Raw genomic sequence first — 24,556 nt, forward strand, 5'->3', positions numbered from 1 at the left:
TTTCCTACATGGTGGTACTAGCGTGCAAATTTCCATGATTTACCAGAGTTAATGATTTGTGTAACATGATTCATTTTCTGTGATCGTTTGTACATAGTGATGTTACTGACTCATGTGTCATTCCCTAACCATTGTCTTAGTTTGCGCCTCTGCAGCCTCGACACTGAGACTAAAGAAGACGGCCACAAGAACAAAAACTAGGAATATAGTTAAACAACTATATGGTCTATGTTTGCACAATGTTTGCTGTTGTACGAGCTCGACAAGTGTCCTAGGCGTGGCAGGAGTAAATTGCGTTCTGTGTTCGTACTATTGTTGCGTTCCATGATGCCTCCCAAACTTAGACTAGAGATGTGTGCTACTACTAGTCGTCTACTACGCAGTGATTGCCCCCATTTTGCATCCATTACCAAAGTTCCTGGTGAGGTTTCTCTTGGTTACTAGTAGCAACTACATTTCCTTCTGGCTGCTCCTCCTTTTAAGAAAGAGAAAGGGCACTGTCTTCAAATACAGTTCAACACAACAACCATGCAATGCAATGGATGCAGGAATTAATGTTCTTCCTAATGCAGTGGATGCAGAAATTATGTCCTTCACGACTGGTGTACCGCAACCCATGTACGTACTGCTTTGATCTACAGTATATGTTCTAGTGTTCGTACTATTGTTTCGTTTCATGTGGAGTTCAATTAATGTAATAGGCATTGTTCAGATTTGCCGATATTATTAATGTAATGCTTCCTTGGTATTCTTTGATGGTTTAAGTAATTTTGGTTCCCTTGGAATTGCATGGCACCACATGTTTTGAATTGCTTTAATTTACATGAACTACTATGTTACTAAAATGAATACTAAAAATGTTCCTGAACCAGTGTTTGCTTTGCTTTCCCAATTTTAATGTCGTCTCCAATCTCCACACTATCGCACTTTACCACGCAGAAGCAGGCTTCTGAAAAGCACAAACAAATTCGCACCCTGTCTGTCACTAACAAATTGAAGAAGAAAAACTGAATGACAATTGGAAGGATCAGCACACAATTGCTGTGCAAGTGTTCCTTGGAATATTGGCTGCATGAATTTGACAAGGACAAGCAACAACGAAATTAAATGACAATTTCTTGGAAACTGGGAACTTTGTATGATGATAGCTAGTACTCCCTCCGTCCGGAAATACTTGTCATCAAAATGAATAAAAGGGGATGTATCTGGATGTATTTTAGTTCTATATACATCTTTTTTTTGTCCATTTTGATGACAAATATTTTCGGACGGAGGGAGTATGAATATGACCAGAGTCTGAAGTACAGTGCTAATACGCCATGAGCAGGACAGCAAATAGCCAAGTTCCAGGTTAAGAAGTTAAGACCAGCAGAGACGCCTGTAGGCCAAGAGGATTACAAATCTGTTCTTCCCTGAGATGTACATGATTTTCAGGGGGTAAAAACGACACCAGCGATCTCCCGGCCTATGGGCTTACATTACAGTGAAGCAGATAATATACACCCGCTTACGCCAAAACCCAATCTCTGTGTGTTAATTCACACAGATCCAACGCTCTGGCAGCCTCCTGCCGTTTTGACACAAGCAAGTTTGGGAAGGAAAAAAAAGGCAAGGCACAAATTGCCAATCCATCTGTTCTACTAAAATGGAATCTGTAGCCTATATGTTCAGGAGGGAACGGTTGTCACGGCTTATACCTCGCCTGACAGTCGCCACTACATGGAGCGATGCTGGAGGAAATGCCTTCATTGAATTGATAGTTTGCGGCTGTTTGTTAAGCTAGTAGAATACCCTGACCTACTGTTAACGAGCATCCAGCACCTCCAAAAGATTCTCGGTTTCATGCTCCTTGAAAACCTGCATTGTTTAAACATCAACAGGGTTACAAGTGTATACCTGCTAATTACACATAGCAGCTGCGGAAGTAAACTGACAGGACTTCCCCTTGCTAAGATGCCTCAACATTCTGTTCCTATATGAGGCTGTGAATTTTGTGATCCATAATCATATATGAACATATCCAACATCTCTGTCTAGTGATTACTTTAGATAAAAGATAGCTCCAAATAGTCATTACCATGGTGTATTCGTTTTACAGAAAGAAAAACAGTTTGGCTTTCTGATTCAGCTAATTTTTCTAGAAGTATTACCAGTTACCAAGAGTTGGAGCTTAAGATGTAGGCATTTATGCAATTTGTGATGAATATAGAACTACATTTTTTCAAAGTGCCATGACATGATTAGCCTGTGTACAATCGTACCACAGAATAATAGCATAATATATGGCCTTTTTTCCTGAATAATAAACATTAATGGTACTATCTACAATTCCACTTGCCAAAAGTTTGGCAGTTGTGAAAACATATCTGAGCATGTTGTCACTAAATACAGGTCATCTAACTGTGCGAAAAGTTTGGCAGTCATCTAAAAACTAGGACAAAAAAACAAAGTAGTTTTCTATCTCCTACGGTATTGACAAATATCAAGTGGCACCTAAACATACAAGTAAACAAGCAGGCCAGAATACAAAAAAGAAATGTGTATAGTATGTACGCACCTTAACAGGAAGAGTATTGCTGAACCCCTTTTGATTAAGAAAATCACCAGCAACTTGCTGCCAATCAATACTGTCAACGCCTTTGCTGCACTCATATTCACCTCCTACCCATATGCATACCGTTTTAACTGCTTCTGCACTTCTGCTGGCATTAGGAGCAACAAAAATAAAAACTGTTTTTGGGTCAAGATCCTTGCGAGCGAATGCAGTCAGCTTCTCCATGCAGGGCCATCGGTAGACTAGTAGTTGAACATAATTACAGGTCTCTGAGTTAGTATGCTCAATTACTATGGTCTCACCGTGGGCAGTAGCCTCTGAGTTGCTGTCAGTTGCCGTTGAACTAGTTTCGGTGCATTTGTCTGGGCAAGAAACACCAGTAAGCTGTTTCACACCATTGGTATTAGTCTTATCCATGACTTCCTCTGCTTTGTGAATAGATGGCGCCCTTGGTGGCAATACTAGCTCCTTTGGGAGTGATGGTAGCTTCAGACCTGAAAATCCCCCTCTTCTTTCTGCTATAGATGAGACCTTGGACGGAGAGCGTATTGATCCCAGGACAGGCTTTGAATGTTCCGCATTAGATGACTGGCGAAGAGGAGACCTAGATGATGGCACCAAAGCATGTGGCAAATTAGATGAAGCAGGTGAAAGACCAAGTGACGGCGGGGAGCTAGTTGAAGGTGACAGGGAGGGTGAGTCTGAACTGTACTTTGAACTGATGGTTGAATCTGATGATAGAGAGCTCGGAGAAAGGAAAGGCGGTGATATTGATGCCTCTGCAGTCAAGTGCTGTACCCGTGGATCCAAATCCCTTATCAGAGCAGAATCCGAATAAACTCGAGATAGTGATCTCGAGATAAACTTGCGCCTTAGTAAACTCCAGCTACTTTCTCTCGCTGGAAGATGGGTCTCATCTCCAGTACCAGAAGACGAGAATGCTGGAACAACACCCCCAGCTATCGCTTTCTGGACGAGCTCAAAATCAGAATCATAAGATTCCACTCTCCGGCTTCCCACACCAGTCCTGGATGGTGAATCGATCTGCTCCTTGCCAAGCTTCATTTTGCTGTCTGAATTAACAGGTGCACTGGAAAAGGCGTCCCAAAACTCAGGTTGCTCCAACCCTTCTCTGACAACTTTGATCTGCCCCTGCACCTTCTCATACCTCACCACCTGAAAAGCTGCCGCTCTCGCATCCTTCTCCATTACTGTATCGCATTTGATTCCAACCCAAACATAAATCGACGAGAGCACATGAACTATGAATGCACCCCTAGAGTCCAGGGCGGCAGGCGAGGGCTCGTTCAGCATTTTGGGCACTAGATGCAATGGAGCATAGGGCGAGTGAGGCGCCAACCGATACATCCTGAGCACTGAGTTTGGGGACAATGGAATGGCATGCACCCGCTTCTGGCACTGGAGCAGCTGGCAGGCAAACCCCATGTTCGGATTCGCGATCCCCCTGGCGGCCTTCACAAACTGGAACGCATCGTCGAAGCTCTGCCCTTCCCTCCACATCAGATACGCTATGACGAGCGAAGTCGAGCGCGACACCCCCTGGCAGCAATGCACGAACACGCGCCCGGCCTGCTCCCTCACGTCCTCGAAGTAATCAAACACGTCGTAGAGGATGCTGGTGATGTCCTCGGTGGGGCTGTCCTGCAGCCAGAGCGTGCGGTAGACGAGGTCCGACTTGAAGTACTCGGGGCAGACGAAGCCGACGCAGTTGAGGACGTGGGTGATGCCGTTCTTGCGCAGGATGTCGCGGTTCTTGGCGACGGCGTCGCCGCCGAGGTAGACGTGGTCGGCCACCTTGGAGCACTCCTTGTCGAAGAAGGCGATCTGGTCCTTGCGGCCCTGCGAGCGGAGGGTGGAGAGGTCGAGCCGGAGGCCCTCGCCCGGCTTGGCGGAGCCCGGGCCGCCGCCGCCGGCCTTGGAGGCGCCCGGGGTGGTGGGGTTGGGCCACTCGCCCACGTCGTCGGAGCCCGCCTTGGGCCACTCGTCCAGGCTGCGGCGCGTGATGGCGAGCGGCTGCAGCGGCGGGAGGCAGGCCCGGCCCTTGGACCGCGGGGTGAGCGGCGGCGGGCCCATCCGGGGCGGGAGCGGCGCCGCCTCCGGCCCCGCCGCCTCGGCGGCCCGCGACGCCGACCACGACGCGGAACGCCAGAACTTGCGCCCGCCGCCGTCGTCGGGGTTGGCCATGGGCCACGAATCCCACGCGCCCCCACGCCCACCTGCGCCGACCAAACCACAAGATTCAAACGCCATTATTCCCCATCCCTCCGCCCCCAAGAACCAAAATTTCCCAAACAAATCCGCAGAAACCGTACCTGATCCAGGCGCACACCACCCGCGCCGCAAATAGGGAGCGCCCCGCGCGGATCCTCGGCGGGCCGGGGCGAGCAGATCGGGAGATCGGGCGGCGCCGGTCTCGGGGAAGGGAGGGGACGGAAGGGGAAGGTGGAAGGAGGAGGGCGAGAGAAGAAGGCCAGAAGCTAAAGTGGGTGAGGGTTTTGAGGAGGAGGGCGTCGGATGCGCCTCGAGATCCGTGCGTGGAGACGATCGGACGGTGAAGAGCGCTTGTGGTGGGCCCCGGGTTTGACGGGGGTGGTCGTGTTGACTGGCCTCGACGCGAGAGGGGGAACGGGACAAGTTGGGCTGCCCCCCTTTGGACAAAATGTTAGGTGCACCTGCTCTTCGGGCAATGGCCACGGGGAACGGCTAATTTGTGGCATTAGTGGCCAAACTTTTTGCCCCCCTAGAGTAGAAAGGAGGGCCGAAAGCCGAAAATCGGGTCGAAACGGACGAAATTAAGTGTCATCGTATTAGGAGAGAAAGCCGTAAAGCCATAAATCGGGATGAAAGGGCGGGGTTGAAACCGATGAAATTAAGTACCGCCATACTAGGAGAGGAAGGCGCGACGCCAAAAATCGGGATGAAAGGGCGGTGGAAACCGGTGAGATTAAGTGCTGGCACGGCGCCGACTCGAGTTATTTGGAGTTTGTCCCCCTAGAATAGAAAGGAGGGTGTGTGTGTTCGGAAACCAGGATGAAAACAGACAAAATTAAGTATTGCCACGTTATGAAAGGAAGGCGCAAAGTGGAAAACACACATGGAGGTTCAGCGATCAAAGACCTCACATGGTGTGGACCAGTGGCGGAGCTTCATGGGTGCCAACCTGGGCGGTGGCCCCCCAGCCCAAGAAAAAATCACCTAATACACGTTAGTTTCTATGCTATATGTTCAGTAGAAACAGGGTAAACCTCATAGTTTTGCCCCTCCTTGGCCCATTGCCCCTCCAAAAACTTGGCCCAAGCTCCGCCACTGGTGTGGACACAAACCATTTCTCATGCAATATCACTACTGTTTACTCCCTCCGTAAATAAATATAAGAGCGTTTAGATCACTCTTATAAATATCCGCAGAGGGAGTATCATACAAGCATGGCCAAAAATTGATAGTATCATGACCGAAAGTAAGACGCAAAGCCAAAAACCGGGACAAAAACGTGGTGGAAACGGGCGATATTAAGTACTGGCACAGTATAGAAGGAAGGCACGCAAAGCCGAAAATACGCATAGAGGTTTGATTATGAAGGACCTCACATGGTGTCGACATGCACCATTTCTCACGTAATATCACAGGCGTTTTATCATACAAGTACTGTGAATTGGTCAAATTACAACTGTAAGGAGGAAGGCACAAAGCCAGAATTCGAGATGGAAGCATTATAATATCACATCAATTTTTGCATTAGAATGAACATATGCTCACTTGGACGGCATGATAATTCGTTTGCAACGCCTCTTTTCTCCGGCAGGTTGGATTGTTCGGTGTTCATCTATCCATTTTCTTAAAGAGAGTTGGTCAAATCAACAATCTACTGCGGATATGCATGCATGGAACGTATGATAAGTCTAAGCGTTTCTATAGCTGGTCGCATGCTCTTGTTTTGTTTTATATCTGTGGGTCAGCTGGTCAAGGCCAATAATTAAAATTTGTTCGTAGACCTTTGGTTTGTTTGTTGATTCAGAAATAATAATTCCAATCTTGGTCAATACGTAAGGTTCCTTGTCTCCTTGTGCACGCACTTGTCACTGTTATGAACGGTCATGCTCACTCCACACTCAGTGACCGTAAAAAAACGATATAATTATCAGACTTCCCCCTCAGCTACGTCTCAGAAATAGTGATCTAAACGCTCTTATACTTCTTTACAGAGGGATTAACAAATTATTTTATTCCGAACTTTCTTCTTCGGTTCTCAATCTTTTGTTTGTATCAAGGGTGAGAGGCCGTTGTATATCGTATGGGAATGCTTGGAACAACGGTAATTTATCGCAAAATTTGGCAGAAAACCCATTTCTGAAAACGATAATCTACGCCTGAATTCATGTGTTCCAAACGAGCCCTAAACCATTTTTGGTATCATCCGGAGAAAAAAATTTATGCTTTTCCTGTAGGGCGAGCGAGAAATGAGGCTACTACTACCAGCAAATACTCCCTCCGTCTCAAAATAAGTGTCTCAACTTTGTACTCCCTTCGTCCCAAAATTCTTGTCTTAGATTTGTCTACATACGGATGTATCTAACACTAAAACGTAATTAGGTACATCCATATTTAGACAAATTTGAGACAAGAATTTTGAGCCGGAGGGAGTACTAACTTTAGTGTAAAGTTGTACTAAGCTTGAGACACTTATTTTGGGACAGAGGGAGTAGTAGATAGACGTCATGATCAGAGACCATGAAAAATACCACTATCCTAAACAAATTCTTCGGTCAGCATCAGTAGTCCAAGAGGCAAGAGCCAATCTTTCTCTCATTTCCGGTACACAGAAAAAGGCTTCAGACAGCAACCCAGTTATTTATGGCAGTATATACCTTGCTTCAGCGTCACTGCAAAACTAAACAATGGGCAGAGGGGGGAAAGGGCAGCAGATATATATGGCCAAAGGATGGCGACATGGGAGGACAACGACCTGTAACAAATGACCAAAACTTTTCTTCGTTTTCGGGAACGGTTTTTCCTACCTTCTCGGCGATAAATGGCCGGGAATTTTGCTCTCATCTCCAAGCAAGGGACGGCGAGCATGTTGTCGTGGATCGCACGCGCCATTAATGCGATCCTGAACCAGCGAGAGCGCTGGGGCAAGCAAGGGTGTGTGTTTTCAGGTCAAAGACAAATCCAGGAAAAGGGTGGTGAATGACAGTGATGTGGGGGTCCAAAATATCCAAATGCAAGTAGGGTAAGCAGAGATAGTTGAAATATCCACACACACTGAGAGATTCACATCACCTCTCTTTTACCAGTTCAAAGGGAGCCCTGCTTGGCCCTATTGGCCAGTTGCAAATGTTGATCCGGAAACTCGTGTTCAACAAACACGACTGTTGAAAAGGCGCGCGAATGGTACTGTTACATCGGCAACCGCCTTTTCTCCGGTCGGATGGAGCAAGGCTGGGGTGGTTTTATTGGAGTTTCGGGGTGAAATACACGGGGAAGGATCAAGGGCTTTTATTGTCACAGCTGTATGGGCTAATATGGATGCAAGTGAACTTACAGAAGTGATACAGTAGAGGTGACGACACCATTTTGGTACAGTGTGGGGGTGTGTGTATCGAGGCGCGGCCATACCCCCTCATGTGTATCTTACGCGTTGCATGATCTGTGTTACTGGATAAAACACGAGCCAGGGCCGATTGGAGGCCGCCGAGCATAGAAGTTTGTGACTGGGGCTGCAGCGATCCCGCGGTGATTCAGCAGGCATCTGAAGTAGTGTAGCCGAGCCAGGACGGTTGTTTCCAGGTCTTGGGCGGATATGGCCTCCAACTGACTCCACATACGCTCTGCATTATTTCGATAGCGACACATAAGCTCCGAGAGAAATAATTGAAAGAAAAAGGAGGATGCAACGAAAGCCTCCCAACTTGTATAGTTCATACCTGCTGCCGCAGCTGCTCGTGGCCATATTGTTTGTTGGACATCGGAGGTGTCTGCCGTCTCACCCCACATGCAAACCTCTCCACCCAGTACCAGCTTTTGCTGCGCTGCGTCGTCTATTCCTGCAAGTGGCTCGGCAGTGTAGACTTGTTCCCACGGAACATCAAGATGATCAAGGTACCATACACCTTGGTTACTCATTATACATCTCAAACCCTTTGCAACAACTTTAGGGCAGACCCCAGGACCCAACCTGAAATATGGGAAGATTCAGCTTATGCGCAAATTATCTTGGATAATGGGTATTTGAAGATGGTTGTCGCAAACTGATTCAGTTTCTCAAAACAGACTTATGAATTACCAGTTATGCACAACAGTCCGGGGATTTAGGCTTCCTCCGAATGAGTTGAAGGTTTCCTCCCTGCAGAATGAAGAGGGTCCCAATGCCACAGACGAATGGTAAATGAAACCTCTTTCTCTTTTAAATAAAATAAATAAATTCAAGGAAGGATGTAATGCGCAGACCAATTTACAGGAATCCAGTTAAGATCAATTGCTATCTCCTGAGCTTTCAGCACGAAGTATTTGTAAGCATCCTTTGTAGTCATGTTGCGTTCATCAAGCCTGGCATAGGTGGTGCTCAGTGATTAAACGAAATGACCGTCTAACACAAGATTGAAAAATAATTCATGAAATCTAGTACACAGATAGTAATTCATACCACTGCTTCACATGGGGTGTTAAATTCCAGCAGCCTGCGATGGACATCAGAATGAGGTGGATAATTTTCAGAGAAACAACAAAGCCTCAGTAAGACGGCAGAACATTCATATAACAGTATATATCATTCTATCATCCTGTACCCAAAAACATGTAGAACTGGTATACACCTACTTATATATCTTTCTATCATCCTGTACCCAAAAACATGTAGAACTGGTATACACCTACTTATGTGGCAACTTCATTGGATCAGGTTAAATTTCTCCCACACAAATAACATGCGTCCCTTTTAAGGCACATACAACCTACAAATTTGAACTGAGGTATTTCTATTTGGTACAAGCACACAAGATTCCAATAAGAGGTTCTCTCTTACGTAGCAGTTTAATTGGAAGATAATTGCTCCACTCTCGGAACTTGTAACTTTCAAGTTCTTACTAACAAACTGCCTTCTGTTAGGCAAGAGAAGCAGACCAACCTGTATATACTTCATCGCCACCCAGGTGAAACAGCCCAAACGGAAAGATTTTTCTCATATCTGTAAAAAAGGAAAGTAAATTTAAAGCAGAGGGTCAGTTGTATTGCAGGAAACACACAATGTCCCAGAACTGTCATTGACAGTGGGGCCATTATTGTGGAACATTATTATGATTATTTGATCTGCAGATACTGTACAAGATGATGGTCCTACTCCATCTATACAGAATTATGTCTGCCTTGCACTGCTTATCAGTGGTCAATATAGCCTGCACATGCTTCTACGGAACTCAAATGTCCAATCCAATATAGGACATACAATTATTGGCTGGCTAGGCCCTACAGAAGGCATGTCATATGTTTCTAACAAATTATTGGTTCATGAAATTATATGGTTAATAAAATAACTTCACGAGTGAGCTTATAATGGTAAAATTTAGGAAAAGTTGAGTTATTCAATCCATTTTAATACTCACCTGTGAAGGACCACTGTTAGGTAAAGCATAATGTGAATTGTGATATATATGCTGAAGGGCATAAATGTATAATGTGCCTTGCCCGTTTCACATTTCACATTTTACTATTTTCTTGTTTACTTTTGAAGAAAAATAACATTCAAGTTCAAACATAAATCGGAAGGGAGTTTACATTGAATATCAATAGTAATAATATTAAATTTCTTAATGGATTGACTTTTTTTGGGGTAATGCCAGGAGGAATTACGCCTTAATTTTAATCAAGGGGAAGCTGTCGTTTAAATCCAGGCTGACTAGCCTACCATCTATGGTATTAGTCAGTAAGACCCTGGGTCATTCTGCTTCAATAGGTTAACTGAACTTTGTAAGAAAAAAGGGATAAAAGAGGAACTAACCAGACAAGATTCCAGTTATTACTTCGAATGTGAAATTACTAGAAACATCTAATGGCTCTGTACAGCTAAGAGAAGGCCAAAGCTTTGGATATCCATTTCCCCTGCAGATATTTAAAAGCGTGCATAAATTTGGCAGAGCAAAAGACAAATGGGTACTTCATAAGTTCATATAACAAGAAACATGAAAAATAAAACACTTAATCTGTAGTGGTTGCTTGCGTAGTCAGGTAACCTATTTACTAAACCTTCAGTTGCTTGGGTAATTGGATACACAAGTGTGTAATGCATCTACTTACTGAATCAGGTAGCACAAATAGTGATTAAATATTGATGTACTCAATCATGGGAGCCTGGAGCAACAACCTGTTTGGTTAAACAAAACTTTGCACCTAAATGATATACAAAACAACAGATGCTGATTTTTTTTAATATTTTGCACAGGAGTAACTAGGTTTACATTACAGAGCAACCGAGAGAAAAAAAAGCAACCAAACATAATATGTCATGAAGTCTACAGGCAAGCTCACCATGATTCTGCATGACCAGGTACGTCAATCTCTGCCATGACATGAATACCTGAGAGAAGTAAAGAATAGTAAAAACATGAAGCCTCTGCAGAGGACTAATTGTTTGCATAAGCATTAAGGAACATGTGCTGATGAGGCTGGTAAAAATGTAAGTATGTAATTAACAAATATGATCCCTTTTAAATTTCTACAGAATTAGTGTGACTTTCCTTTGCATATCTGTATTTCTTGCATAATTGTTTTTCAGAACACATATAAAATGCCAAGAAATTTCATCAACTGGAGCATACCTCTTTTCTTAGCATAACTTTAGCATGGTGATGAGAAGTCATGGTGAAATCAATTAGAGAAGATCAGTCAGGTACATATGTGAAAAAACTTGACAATAGAATATACAGAGGGTTATAAAATACAAAGTGAAATTAAAAACTTAACATACCTGACAATATAGCGTGCATCTTCCACTGTGTACCGCTCTGATTTTGAATATGAACCCTTCCATAGATTTGGATATGATGGTATCTCCAATGGAAAAGATTGTTCGTCGATGATATGCCAATGAAGAACGTTCTACTGGACACAACTCTAGTTTGAGTATGAAGCTACGGAGGAAGGAGAAGTAATTCCGGTAAACTACTAGCATGATCCCAGAGATAATAGGTTACCAGCTTAGAAAATGACATGGAGTCAATGACTTGCTTTATCACATCAACTGGGAGGTAATGCCTTGAGGTGTCTGCAATAGAAGTGACAGAGGGAAGGCTAATCATGGCATTCTGCATTTACATTGCAGTCGATTACCCAGTCATATTAGCTTAAGCCTTAGAGTAATTGATACTTTACCTAGCATCAAGCCACGGAAGGCAAAGCGTGGTTCATCCTGAATGTACCAGGGTGCATAGCGCACTTCGACATTTTTTGTGTCGTAGTTAAACACACATAACTGACTGAATGTCTGTCAAATAATTCAACAAGGGGGGAAATCGTAATGCTGGTTAGTGAATGGACAAATCAGACCAAAGGCATCTTCAAGTGAGTGCTTATGACCAATATTCTAACACAGGAGATTCTATGAGCTCTAACTAGCCCTTCAAAGATGGTAAAACAGGTGTACAAGCAGCAGGGCTATTAACATAGATATATACAAATGGGGGTCCTTCGAATCTCAAATTCTGCAAACCATTGTCATACCTCTAGTCCGCGAATAGCTCCATATATTGTATTAGCCTACAAGGGCAGACAAAATATAGCTTCAGTGACACTATGCTTGTGCATATAGAAGAGAGGTGGAACAATTCTATAAATAAGTTTCTTCCTGACAAAACTAATTTCCAATTGTTAAAACTCATGCATATAATAGACCTGTTGGAATGTCTTGCGTAAAAAGGACTAAGTTGAGATACATACAGCTGTCACCGTACTATTGCCAGAAACTAACCGTAGTTGTTAAGTGATCCACAACCATTGACCATCACCTAAATACAATTGATGTAATGTATAGCAACGTGAGCATTCCCCGTGGCAGTTGCTTGTAAGATAACCCAAGGTTAAGTGTTTTGTGCCCAGAGTTTGTGTGTTTTTAACTGACTGAATGTCTGTCAAATGACCCAAGTGTTTGCTTCCACATTTCACGACACACAGAAATATGTGAAAGCTTTAGCCCAAATCCCAACGGAGAAAAGCTCATCCAAACAGAAACTGTGTTCTGCGATTATGCTGCATCTGCAGCAGAGGAGCGCCACATCTACTCACTAACAAGAAGTGACTAAGAGAGGATGGAGCTGCCTTCGCTGAAATTCTCCCAAAGCATTTCAGCAAAGTCACTCCAAACGTACGTATCTGGCGGAAGAGTAGAAACACCACCTCTATGGTCGCTCCGCCGACGATGGAATTGGCGCCGCCCGCCGCCGCGATGTAGATCGTGTAGCTCTCGTCCACTCCCAGCTCGAGCTGCATCCCAGAAAAAATGGAGAAAAATTCACGCTCGCGCCCTTACCCAACCGAAGCTAGTGACAACCAAACCTCGCAGTGGCAGGCACACTGCGAACAAGAACAGCCGTACCGTCTCATCGGCGGAGGCGACGACGACGGTGAGCCTGGCAACGTCGTACCCCGCCGACGCGGGGCGGGCCGCGTGCGCCCACGGGGAGAAGATGAGGTGCCTGTACCTCTGGAACGCCTCCGCGACGGCCGCGGCGCCGCCGCCGGCGCCCTTGGGGTCGAGCGCGAGGTCGGGGTCAACGGCGAGGGTCTGCGTGCCGGAGGTGAAGTTCTTCGGCAGCGGCCAGATGTACACGGGGTTCCCCGAGGCGGTGAAGTTCGCCGGGGCCGGGTGGCGCCGGGCCGCCGCCGCGCCGGAGACGGCGACGGCGACGGCGACGAGGGCCAGGATGAGGCGAGTGAGGAGTTTTGGGGGCATTTTGGTAAACTTTTGTCGGGATAATTCTCGGGTTTAAATCGTGATTCCGAGGGGGTTGGGTGGGAGAATCGTTGAGGTTAATATATGTGGCGCGAGATGTGAACGTTTTTTCCTTTAGCCCCTTCAATAGTTTGGCGTATTACAGTACAATCATTTGCCCTGACTCAAATGCATAGGAATGGCTATAGATTAGAGCTAGGCATGGACTGGGAAGCAAATACGGATGACGCGGGGGGTATTCACGCCAGACCGGCCAGACAGCGGCGGACAACCAGGTTCGGCCCCCACGTGGTGCCACGCCGGGCCGGGGGCAGCAATAATCAATCCCCGCCAGCTCACGCGGGACCCACCTGCCAGCGCCGGTGCCCACGCAACGCGCCAACGTCCTCCGCGTGTGTCGTTCGCCTTTGCGTCTCATCGGCCAGCAGCATGTGGCGTCAGTGGCCAGCTCTGTCCCCGGATTCCTTTTCCGTTGTGCTCTCGTGCGTGTCCTTCAAAATGCATGGCATGGGCGGCTTTGGCATCTTCTCTGCCGCCAAGATCCAGAGAAAAGGCCACATGCAGTGTTGAGATCACGGTGAATTTACAAGTTTTTGTGAAGAAAGATGTTTGTCTTTGGGGCAGGTGCATCCGGTTCCAGGTCTATTTCACCGGAGCTGGAGCACCCTTTGGAGTGAAGACTGGGGTGAGGTGGGTAGACAGGCCAAGTACACTGATCACTCTTCTGGGGTTGACGTTCTTGGTGGTGACTGAGCAACGGCATTGTCGTTGGCTTGGTTTATCTGGTTTATCGTGCTCCACTCTAACCATCAGCTTATTATCAAACAAATCCACATCTGCCACGGTACAAGAACGCAATGTTGAAAATACGAGCAATTTATCAAATAATTTTATTACAGAAATATTAGATAAAACATGACTATTATAGCATAGATGTAATAAGCCATGCAATCTGACGGAGACAGGGGCGGAGGCACTAGGGGGGCGAGCGGTTATCATGTCTGCGTTTTTGGGACCTTCGTGCTCCATGGTTAGAACCTCTAAGGGGGCCCAATGGTTTGGACTTGAGTAGGTTGAAAAAAGACATACAACATTGGCAAGAACGACGCTCGGCAGACGTACGCGTCTAGCATCGTCCGTCCATCGGCTGGACACTACACGATCCATCAACGCTCACGCACGCATTGAGGCGACTTCCTCGACTCTGCTATTTCCATGACTCCCTAGGTCTTCGCTGAGCATTGCCGCCAGCCGCCGGCCGCTCCCGCTCCCTAGCGCACTTGCCGTGGCATTGCTATGTCACCTATATCATCACGAAAGCCACGACCTTGCAACCAGGCGCGGGTGGCGGCCGATCTCCGGCCAACAAACAAGATCCAATCGGACTCACTCAAGTCAATCTCAAGGTATTACTATAAACCACAGTACTAGTTAGATATTTTATTACACTGGCTACAAATTGTTGCCTAGAGAAAAAGAAATTAACTGTTCAGTGAGCAATAACATATACTCCCTTCATATCAAAATATAATATGTTTTTTTAGGCTAGTTACATGTTATATTTTGGTACATACGTAGTATAGTTTATCTATTTATCATCAGGATCCTTCTGTCATATTTGTTTTACCTTTAATTTACATTATTAATTGTTAATTAATAAAGCCTAGTGGCTTACTGAAAATGAAAGATATATCATTTAGCACTTTTGTCATCACCAATAGTGAAGATGAAGACATCATGAATGTAATACAAAATTAACTTGTATGATAGGCCTGGTAGCTAATCGTAAGTATAGATGAAAAAAAAATTAGAAATCTAGCTTTGAAGTATTGTTATATGTAAGACTTAATTATATTGATATTTCATATATGTTGAGATATATCATTGTCTTCTTCGCCCCCCCCCCCCTATACTTAAATCTTGGCTCCGCCCCTGGACAGAGAGAAGGTAAAAAGCATCTGCATATATGAACTAGAACCAAACATATCTGGAGCAGACACTAGAGCAAGAAACTGTGGCAGAATCTCAAACAGAAAGAGCATGAACACGTACGGAACAGCGGCAGAAGCATTGATCTTGGGGTCGACATCCTCGCCAGCCATGTCGTCGAAGAGGTTGTCGATGTCGGGGAAGAAGTCGTCGTTGGGGAAGTGGTCGTCAGTGTCCAGGGCGTCCGTGAATAACGGGTCAGTAGTCGCGCAGAGCACTCTCCAAAACCTTATCACCCTTCTCCCGTACATGACTCAAAGAGGTGGGATTTCAGAGGCTGCGACGGGAGCTGAAACAAAGGAGGGAGACAAAAACGAACAGACATCAGCCAAAGGGTGCAACATTTGTATTCAATATCCACTACAACAAAAACTTTCCAGCTCCCGAGTGATCTTTCATATGCCAGTTGTGCGTGGCAAAAATTTAGACATCGGCTCATTCACGCAACCCGCGGAGCGGCGTGACGAGGCGTGGCGTGGCGAGGTGGGCGGCGGAGGAGGAGGAGCGTGCGTGAATGTCCCTCTTGTTCTCATGCTCGTACATGTGTGGAAACAACCTCCCTTATAAGGAGGTTCAACTACCACCAAACTAGAAATGTGGGACTAAACTTTAGTTCCACCTCTTTCCTTGCACGAATGGGTTGAGTGGGCCTCTAGGATTTATTAGGAATTCTGAAACTGCTATTTGGCTGGTCCAAAATAAACAAAATTCCACCAATCCCCCACCAGATCTCAGAGGCACACAAAATTTGCCTTTGGTTCCAAAACACTGTTTTATATACCAGTATTACAGCACCTAGAACTCTATGCTACACTAGTAAACAACTTAAACAGTGGACTAGGCCTTGAACTGCAAGTTTTCTACGAATCTAGCTTCACACAAAACCTTGACCGATACTAGGCTACCATGGGGTCTTCCCCGCGGGTGGCTTATGCGTCATACTCCAAGATCTTTCATCAGTTTACTAGAGAGCACCCCACTCTCATAGATTGCGACGTTTAACAATCAGACTCATATAAGTGTGTTCTTCAAAGATGTTCTGCAGGACAACATCTCTGCTTGAATGAGCCACTTAGAACACATTAAGATATATATCAACCTGCCATGCAGATTAGAAGAGTATTGCATCTTTATAGAGTGGTATTGTTAATAGTAAGGATACTCTCCTCTCAGTTGACCAACAACTTGTCTTCCACATGTAATTCATGGGATATCCGATCACATAGACTAGGTTTCCACTGAGAACAACTCATATCGCGAGTCTCATACCTATCTCCTTCGATGCATTATCTATCACATTATGCGATAGACCCTTTAGTAAAAGGATCTGCTAGATTTTTAGACGTTTGGATATAATGCAATGCAATAACTCCGGAGTTTCTCATTTTCCTGACATACTTTAACCTTCTCTGAACATGTCTTGATGACTTCATGTTATCCTTTGAGCTGCTCACTTTCGTGATCACAGTTTGATTGCCACAGTTCATAAGGATACCCGGTACAGGTTTCTTAACAATCGGCAAGTCATTCAACAGCCGACGAAGCCAATATGCTTTGACCGTAGCTGTATCTAGTTATGTGAGTTATGCTTCCATTGTTGACCTCGTTAAGATGGTCTGCTTGCAAGACTTCCAAGAAACAACGCCACCTCCATAAGTGAATACATATTTGCTCATGGCTTTTATCTCATCAGCATCTGAGATCCATTTTGATTTACTATACCCTTCAAGCACCTTTGGATACTCAGTATAGTGAATTTCATAATTCGCAGTGCCTTTTAAATAACGCATAACTCTCACTAGAGCTTTTTGATTTCTGCTAAAACTATGTCGGTATTTCCCCAAAGAGGAAGGGATGATGCAGTATAGCGACGGTAGGTATTTCCCTTAGTGATGAGACCAAGGTTATCGAACCAGTAGGAGAACCTCCTCACACCACGTAAACAGCACCTGCACACACAAATAACAAATACTCGCAACCCCACGTGTAAAAGGGGTTGTCAATCCCTTTCAGGTACGGTGCCTCAAGATAGGCAAATAACGTGAGGTAAAAGTGGTAGATAGATAAATAGATTGCGGAACAAATAAATTGCAGCAAGGTATCTTTGTATTTTTTGGTTTAATAGATCTGAAAATAAATGCAAAGGAAAATAGATCGCAAAGGCAAATATGATGAGAAGAGACCCGGGGGCTGTAGGTTTCACTAGTGGCTTCTCTCAAGAAAAATAGCAAACGGTGGGAAAACAATTACTGTTGGGCAATTGATAGAACTTCAAATAATCATGACGATATCCAGGCAATGATCATTATATAGGCATCACGTCCAAGATTAGTAGACCGACTCCTGCCTGCATCTACTACTATTACTCCACACATCGACCGCTATCCAGCATGCATCTAGTGTATTAAGTTCATGGAGAAACAGAGTAATGCAATAAGAACAATGACATGATGTAGGCAAGATCTATTTATGTAGAAATAGACCCCATCTTGTTATCCTTAATAGCAACGATACATAGGTGTTATTTCCCCTTTTGTCACTGGAATCAAGCACCGTAAGATCGAACCCATCACAAAGCACCTCTTCCCATTTCAAGATAAATAGATCAAGTTGGCAAAGCAAAACCCAAATATTGGAGAAGAAATACGACGCTATAAGCAATCATGCATATAAGAGATCAAAGAAGACTCAAATAACTTTCATGGATAAAAACATAGATCTGATCATAAACTCAAAGTTCATTCGATCCCAACAAACACACCGCAAAAAGGCTTACATCGTATGGATCTCCAAGAGACCATTGTATTTATGAGAGAGAGAGAGAGAGAGAGAGAGGAAGCCATCTAGCTACTAACTACGGACCCGTAGGTCTACAAAGAACTACTCACGCATAATCAGAGAGGCACCAATGGAAGTGGTGAACCCCTCCGTGATGGTGTCTAGATTGGATCTGGTGGTTTTGGACTCTACGGCAACTAAAATTGATTTTTGTCAACTCCCTTAGGGTTTTTGGAATGTTGGGGTATTTATAGAGCAAAGAGGCGGTTCAGGGGGCACCCGAGGTGGGCACAACCCACCAAGGCATGCCTGGGCCTCCTGGCGTGCCCTAGTGGGTGCTGCTCCCCTAGAGGCTCACCACAGGTGCTTCCTTGGCCCACTGGATGTCTTCTGGCCCCAAAAAAATCCTCAAAAAGTTTCGCTGCATTTAGACTCCGTTTGGTATTGATTTCCTGTGATGTAAAAAACATGCAGAAAACATCAACTGGCACTGGGCACTATGTCAATAGGTTAGCACCAAAAAATGATATAAAATGACTATAAAATGATAGTAAAACATCCAAGAATGATAATATATCAGCATGGAACAATCAAAAGTTATAGATACATTGGAGACGTATCAACATCCCCAAGCTTAATTCCTGCTCGTCCTCGAGTAGGTAAATAATAAAAACAAATTTTTTGATGTGGAATGCTGCCTAACATGTTCATCACATTTCTTTTCTTTATAATATGGACATATGGACTTTTATATGATTCAAAGCAATAGTCTAGTTTTGACATGAAGGCTTTAATACTCAAGCATACCATGTCTTGCAAAATATCAACACTAAAGCAAGTTATCCCTAGCCCATTATGCTCAATAATTGATCCATTCATGAAACACACTCGAATATTAGCTACACCCAATGCTCAAATACGATCATAGTGCCCCTTAGTTGGTGCTTTATAAGAGAAGATGGAGACTCAAATTCAAAATTCAAAATTGCATAAGTAAAAGAAAGGCCCTTCGTGGAGGGAAGTAGGGATTTATAGAGGTGGCAGAGCTCAAAGCTTAAATTGAGAGATAAAAAATATTTTAGGAGGCATACTTTTCCCACCAACGAAAACGACTTAGAGATCCCAACACGTTCCATGCTAGATACATCATAGGCGGTTCCCAAACAGAAAATAAAGCTTATTCCTTTTTCCACCATTAATTTCACTTTCCATGGCTAGCCGAATCCACGGTTGCCCTCCATACCAACACTTTTCAAGGAATTTATTATTCGAAAACATAAAGTAAATTCTTTTTTCATTTTGGGACTGGACATCCCTAATACCTTTGCCGTACTCTTGTGCAATGACAAGTGAATAAACACTCATCGTGAGAATGACATATCTAGCATCCAGGGGGCTGTGCGAGAAGTGCGACCGCACAGGGCCCCATATCCCAGGGGCCCCCAACTTTGGCTGACGTTGTATATTTTTTAATAGGCTTTTTAATTTCTTTACACTGTTTTGGGCCTGTGGCCTAGTCTGACCGCTCGAGCGCTCCCTCCAAACCGCGATCGATCGCACGCCCAGAAGCCTCTTCACAACTATCAGCCCTCTGCCCCATGACTCGATCTAATCTACTTGGTGAGGCGTGATGGAAAGAAGCAGAATGGCAGTGGCAGACAGCAGAATTCGCCCCAATAAATCAGACGAAACCAGCGCAAGCAAGGGCCAACGTCACCAAGAAAAGTAGAAGGCAACCGCTGCTAGCCGGCGGTCAAGCGCCCAGTCTTAGGCCAGATCGATTGGCAGATTAATCAGGTGCGCCCAAGACCAAGCAGATTTAATTTAGGTTATTTTCCTTTCAATAATTTAATGGCTAACGAGTACATTGTATATGCGCATCCGTTCTTAAGTTAACTAATAAATTGCATATGTTTATTGTTCAACCAATGTAATCTTTATAGAAGATAGTTGGTGTATTAGATATATTTCATAATATTGTATGAAATACCATCTATTTTAAGTTAATATGGCTTCAATGAGAGTATCATTTAGTCATAATAATAATTTAGTTACAAGAATTTTTCATATTTGAGGGCATCGCATGCATTTCGCACCGGAGCCCCCAATTCCTGGAGACGGCCCTGTCTAGCATGGAAAATATTGGCCACCCTTCACCGTCTCGCAAGCGGTAGAGCACACAAAAGAGAAATTTATTTTGAAAATTAGAGATGGCACATGGAAATTTGCTTAGAACGGCATGGAAGTACCACATATAGATAGGTATAGTGGACTCATAAGGCAAAACTGGTTTAAATGGTTTTGGATGCACAAGTAGTGATCATACTTAGTGCAAAATGAAGGCTAGCAAAAAGATTGAGAAGTGACCAACCAAAAAGCGAAAAATCTCGTACCCAAGCATTAAGAATAAGTAACACTGAATAATGCACCATAAGTAGGATATATTTTTCATTGCATAACTATTGACTTTCGTGCTTGCTTAGGGAATCAGAAACCCACCAGGGCACGCCTGGGCCTCCTGGCGTGCCCTGGTGGGTGCTGCTCCCCTAGAGGCTCCCCATAGGTGCTTCCTTGGCCCACTGGATGTCTTCTGGCCCCAAAAAAAATCCTCAAAAAGTTTCGCTACGTTTAGACTCCGTTTGGTATTGATTTCCTGCGATGTAAAAAACATGCAGAAAACAGCAACTGGCACTGGGCACTATGTCAATAGGTTAGTACCAAAAAATGATATAAAATGATTGTAAAACAGCCAAGACTGATAATATAACATCATGGAATGATAAAAAATTATAGATATGTTGGATATATATCACTTTCCAATGCACATCTCCTGGTTTTGAGACAAACCGACTCAGTTTGCTAACAGCAAAAGAGATGTCAGGTCTTGTAGCACTGGCTAAGTACATAAGCATGCCAATAATTTTAGAATATTTCAATTGTTATCTAGCAATTCTTCGATTCTTTTGAAGTAACAGGGTAGCATCATATGGTGTTCAAGCGGGCTTGCAGTCACTGTAGCCAAAAGAAGCTCAAGATCTTTTTCCACATAGTGAGATGAAGCAATGTAATCCCACCATCATCATCTCTAAATAGCTTGATGTTCAGAATAACATCAGCTACTCCTAAATCCTTCATCTCAAAACAACGAGATAGGAAATCCTTGACCTCCTTAATTACATTCAGATTTGTTCTGAAGATCAATATGCCATCAACATACAAGCAAAGGATAACTACCTCGCCCCCACCATGGCGGTAGTACACAAATTTGTTAACTTCGTTTACAACAAAGCCTGCAGCTGTTAAAGTTCTTTCAACTTCTCATGCCACTGCTTGGGCACTTGCTTAAGTCCATACAACAAAGCCTGCAGCTGTTAAAGTTCTTTCAAACTTCTCATGCCACTGCTTGGGCACTTGCTTAAGTCCATACAAAGACTTGAGTAACTTGCACACCTTCCCTTCGTGACCGTCCACTACAAACCCATCTGGTTGTTCCATATAAATTTCCTCATCCAACTCTCCATTTAGGAAAGCAGGCCTAACATCCATTTGATGAACAAGAAGACCATGTGAGGCAACTAGTGAAAATAGTACTCGAATAGTGGTCAGTCGATCCATAGGTGAGTAAGTATCAAAGAAGTATTCACCTTCCTTTTTGGTATAACCATTGCCCATGAGCCGCTCCTTGTACTTCTCAATAGTACCAACAGGCCTAAGATTCTTCTTGAATACCCATTTGCATCCTATAGAAATGATTATTATTATATTTCCTAGAGTCAATAATCAAATGATTATTATTATATTTCCTTGTTCATGAGAATTGTCTATTATTCATGCTATAATTGTATTAATTGGAAACCGTGATACATGTGTGGATACATAGACCACAATATGTCCCTAGTGAGCCTCTAGTTGACTAGCTCGTTGATCAACATATGGTCATGGTTTTCTGACTATGGACATTGTATGTCATTGATAATGGGATCACATCATTAGGAGAATGATGTGATGGACAAGACCCAATCCTAAGCATAGCACAAGATCGTGTAGTTCATTTGCTAAAGCTTTTCTAATGTCAACTATCAGTTCCTTAGACCATGAGATTGTGTAACTCCCGGATACCGTAGGAGTGCTTTGGGTGTACCAAACGTCACAATGTAACTGGGTGACTATAAAGGTGCACTACAGGTATCTCCGAAAGCGTCTGTTGGGTTGGCACGAATCGAGACTAGAATTTGTCACTCCGTATGACGGAGAGGTATCTCTGGGCCCACTCGGTAATGCATCATCATAATGAGCTCAATGTGACTAAGTGGTTAGTCACGGGATCATGCATTATTTGACGAGTAAAGTGACTTGCCGGTTACGAGATTGAACGAGGTATTGGAATACCGACGATCGAATCTCGGGCAAGTAACGTACCGATTGACAAAGGGAATTGCATACGGGATTACTTGAATCCTCGACATCGTGGTTCATCCGATGAGATCATCGTGGAACATGTGGGAGCCAACATGGGTATCCAGATCCTGCTGTTGGTTATTGACCGGAGAGCTGTTTTGATCATGTCTACGTGATTCCCGAACCCATAGGGTCTACACACTTAAGGTTCGATGATGCTAGGGTTATTAGGAAGACTTGTATGTGATTACATAATGTTGTTCGGAGTCCCGGATGAGATCCCGGACGTCACGAGGAGTTCCGGAATGGTCCGGAGGTGAAGATTTATATATGGGAAGTTGTCATACGGTCACCAGAAAAGTTTGGGGGCATACCGGTATTGTACCGGGGCCACCGGAGGGGTTCCGGGGGTCCACCAGGAGGGGCCACCTCTCTCGGAGGGCCTCGTAGGTTGTAGAGGGAAGGGAACCAGCCCTTAGACGGCTGGTCGCCACCCCCCTTGGGCCCATGTGCCTAGGGTTGGGGGGGGGGGAACCCTAAGGGGGGCGCCCCCCTTGCTTGGGGGGCAAGGCCCCTCCCCTTGGCCGCCGCCCCCGCCCTCTAGATCTCATCTAGAGGGGGCCGGCCCCCTTCCTCCTCCTCCTATAAATAGAGGGGCGAGGGGAGGGCTGAAGCAACACATCCAAGGCGCAGCCCCTCCTCTCCCCAACACCTCTCGTCCTCCGCAAGAGCTTGGCAAAGCCCTGCCGGAGTACTGCCGCTCCATCACCACCACGCCATCGTGCTGCTGTTGGAGTCCCTCTTCTTCAAGCTCTCCCTCCTCCTTGCTGTATCAAGGCACGGGAGACATCACCGGGCTGCACGTGTGTTGAACGCGGAGGTGCCGTTGTTCGGCGCTAAGATCGGATTCCACCGCGATCTGAATCGCTTCGAGTACGACTCCCTCATCCGCGTTCTTGCAACACTTCTGTCTCGCGGTCTTCAAGGGTATGAAGATACACTCTCCTCTATCTCGTTGCTAGTTGCTCCATAGATTGATCTTGGTGATGCATAGAATTTTTTTATTTTCTACAACGATCTCCAACAGTGGCATCATGAGCTAGGTCTATGCGTAGTTTCTATGCACGAGTAGAACATAATTTTGTTGTGGGCGTAGATTTTGTCAATTTACTTGCCACTACTAGTCTTATCTTGTTTTGGCGGCATCGTGGGATAAAGCAGCCCGGACCGACCTTACACGTACACTTACGTGAGACAGGTTCCACCGACTGACATGCACTAGTTGCATAAGGTGGCTAGCGGGTGTCTGTCTCTCCCACCTTAGTCGGATCGGATTCGACAAAAAGGGTCCTTATGAAGGGTAAATAGAAATTGGCATATCACGTTGTGGTGTTGGCGTAGGTAAGAAACATTCTTGCTAGAACCCTATAGCAACCACTTAAAAACATGCAACAACAATTAGAGGACGTCTAACTTGTTTTTGCAGCATATGCCTTGTGATGTGATATGGCCAAAAAGGATGTGATGAATGAAATATATGTGATGTATGAGATTGATCATGTTCTTGTAATAGGAATCACGACTTGCATGTCAATGAGTATGACAACCGGCAGGAGCCATAGGAGTTGTCTTTATTTATTGTATGACCTGCGTGTCACTGAATAACGCCATGTAATTACTTTACTTCTTTGCTAAACCGTTAGCCATAGTAGTAGAAGTAATAGTTGGCGAGACAACTTCATGGAGACACGATGATGGAGATCATGATGATGGAGATCATGGTGTCATCACCATTGACGATGATGATCATGACGCCCCGAAGATGGAGATCAAAGGAGCAAAATGATATTGGCCATATCATGTCACTATTTGATTGC

General features: G+C 44.7%; 2 protein-coding genes across 3 annotated transcripts; both read right to left on the minus strand.

The window, feature by feature from the left end:
- Nucleotides 1-1,302: 1,302 nt before the first annotated feature.
- Nucleotides 1,303-5,085, minus strand: LOC123105848 (protein-tyrosine-phosphatase MKP1). 2 transcript variants are annotated; one of them, XM_044528019.1, is made up of 4 exons: nucleotides 4,888-5,085; nucleotides 3,267-4,791; nucleotides 2,558-3,158; nucleotides 1,303-1,857 (listed from the first exon to the last, which is right to left on the minus strand). In XM_044528019.1, the coding sequence occupies exons 2-4, from the start codon at nucleotides 4,757-4,759 to the stop codon at nucleotides 1,804-1,806; spliced, it is 2,148 nt and encodes a 715-aa protein (XP_044383954.1). In that variant the 5' UTR covers nucleotides 4,760-4,791; nucleotides 4,888-5,085; the 3' UTR covers nucleotides 1,303-1,803. The 2 variants fall into 2 exon arrangements, with proteins under 2 accessions (XP_044383954.1, XP_044383947.1); XM_044528012.1 differs by having other exon boundaries at nucleotides 2,558-4,791.
- A 2,721-nt stretch (nucleotides 5,086-7,806) lies between these two features.
- LOC123105862 (beta-hexosaminidase 1) lies at nucleotides 7,807-13,563 on the minus strand. The gene is made up of 15 exons (XM_044528029.1): nucleotides 13,158-13,563; nucleotides 12,959-13,045; nucleotides 12,287-12,322; nucleotides 11,939-12,050; nucleotides 11,761-11,831; nucleotides 11,535-11,665; nucleotides 11,386-11,402; nucleotides 11,096-11,144; nucleotides 10,569-10,669; nucleotides 9,699-9,758; nucleotides 9,219-9,252; nucleotides 9,023-9,121; nucleotides 8,859-8,918; nucleotides 8,500-8,750; nucleotides 7,807-8,403 (listed from the first exon to the last, which is right to left on the minus strand). Exons 1-15 carry the CDS (start codon nucleotides 13,512-13,514, stop codon nucleotides 8,228-8,230), a joined length of 1,641 nt encoding a protein of 546 aa, XP_044383964.1. The 5' UTR covers nucleotides 13,515-13,563; the 3' UTR covers nucleotides 7,807-8,227.
- Between the last annotated feature and the right edge of the window lie 10,993 nt (nucleotides 13,564-24,556).

This window comes from Triticum aestivum, chromosome 1B (assembly GCF_018294505.1).
Source record: "Triticum aestivum cultivar Chinese Spring chromosome 1B, IWGSC CS RefSeq v2.1, whole genome shotgun sequence".
NCBI classification, from domain to species: domain Eukaryota; kingdom Viridiplantae; phylum Streptophyta; class Magnoliopsida; order Poales; family Poaceae; genus Triticum; species Triticum aestivum.

Excerpts from the sequence above, each read along its gene's own strand:
- LOC123105848 (XM_044528012.1), bottom strand. The coding sequence starts at position 4,759 with ATGGCCAACCCCGACGACGGCGGCGGGCGCAAGTTCTGGCGTTCCGCG. Across the intron at positions 1,858-2,557 it reads GCAATACTCTTCCTGTTAAG|GTTTTCAAGGAGCATGAAAC; the intron begins GTGCGTACATAC and ends TAAACAATGCAG.
- LOC123105862 (XM_044528029.1), bottom strand. The coding sequence starts at position 13,514 with ATGCCCCCAAAACTCCTCACTCGCCTCATCCTGGCCCTCGTCGCCGTC. Across the intron at positions 13,046-13,157 it reads TCGCCTCCGCCGATGAGACG|CTCGAGCTGGGAGTGGACGA; the intron begins GTACGGCTGTTC and ends TCTGGGATGCAG. Across the intron at positions 9,759-10,568 it reads AATAACTGGAATCTTGTCTG|ATATGAGAAAAATCTTTCCG; the intron begins GTTAGTTCCTCT and ends CCTTTTTTACAG.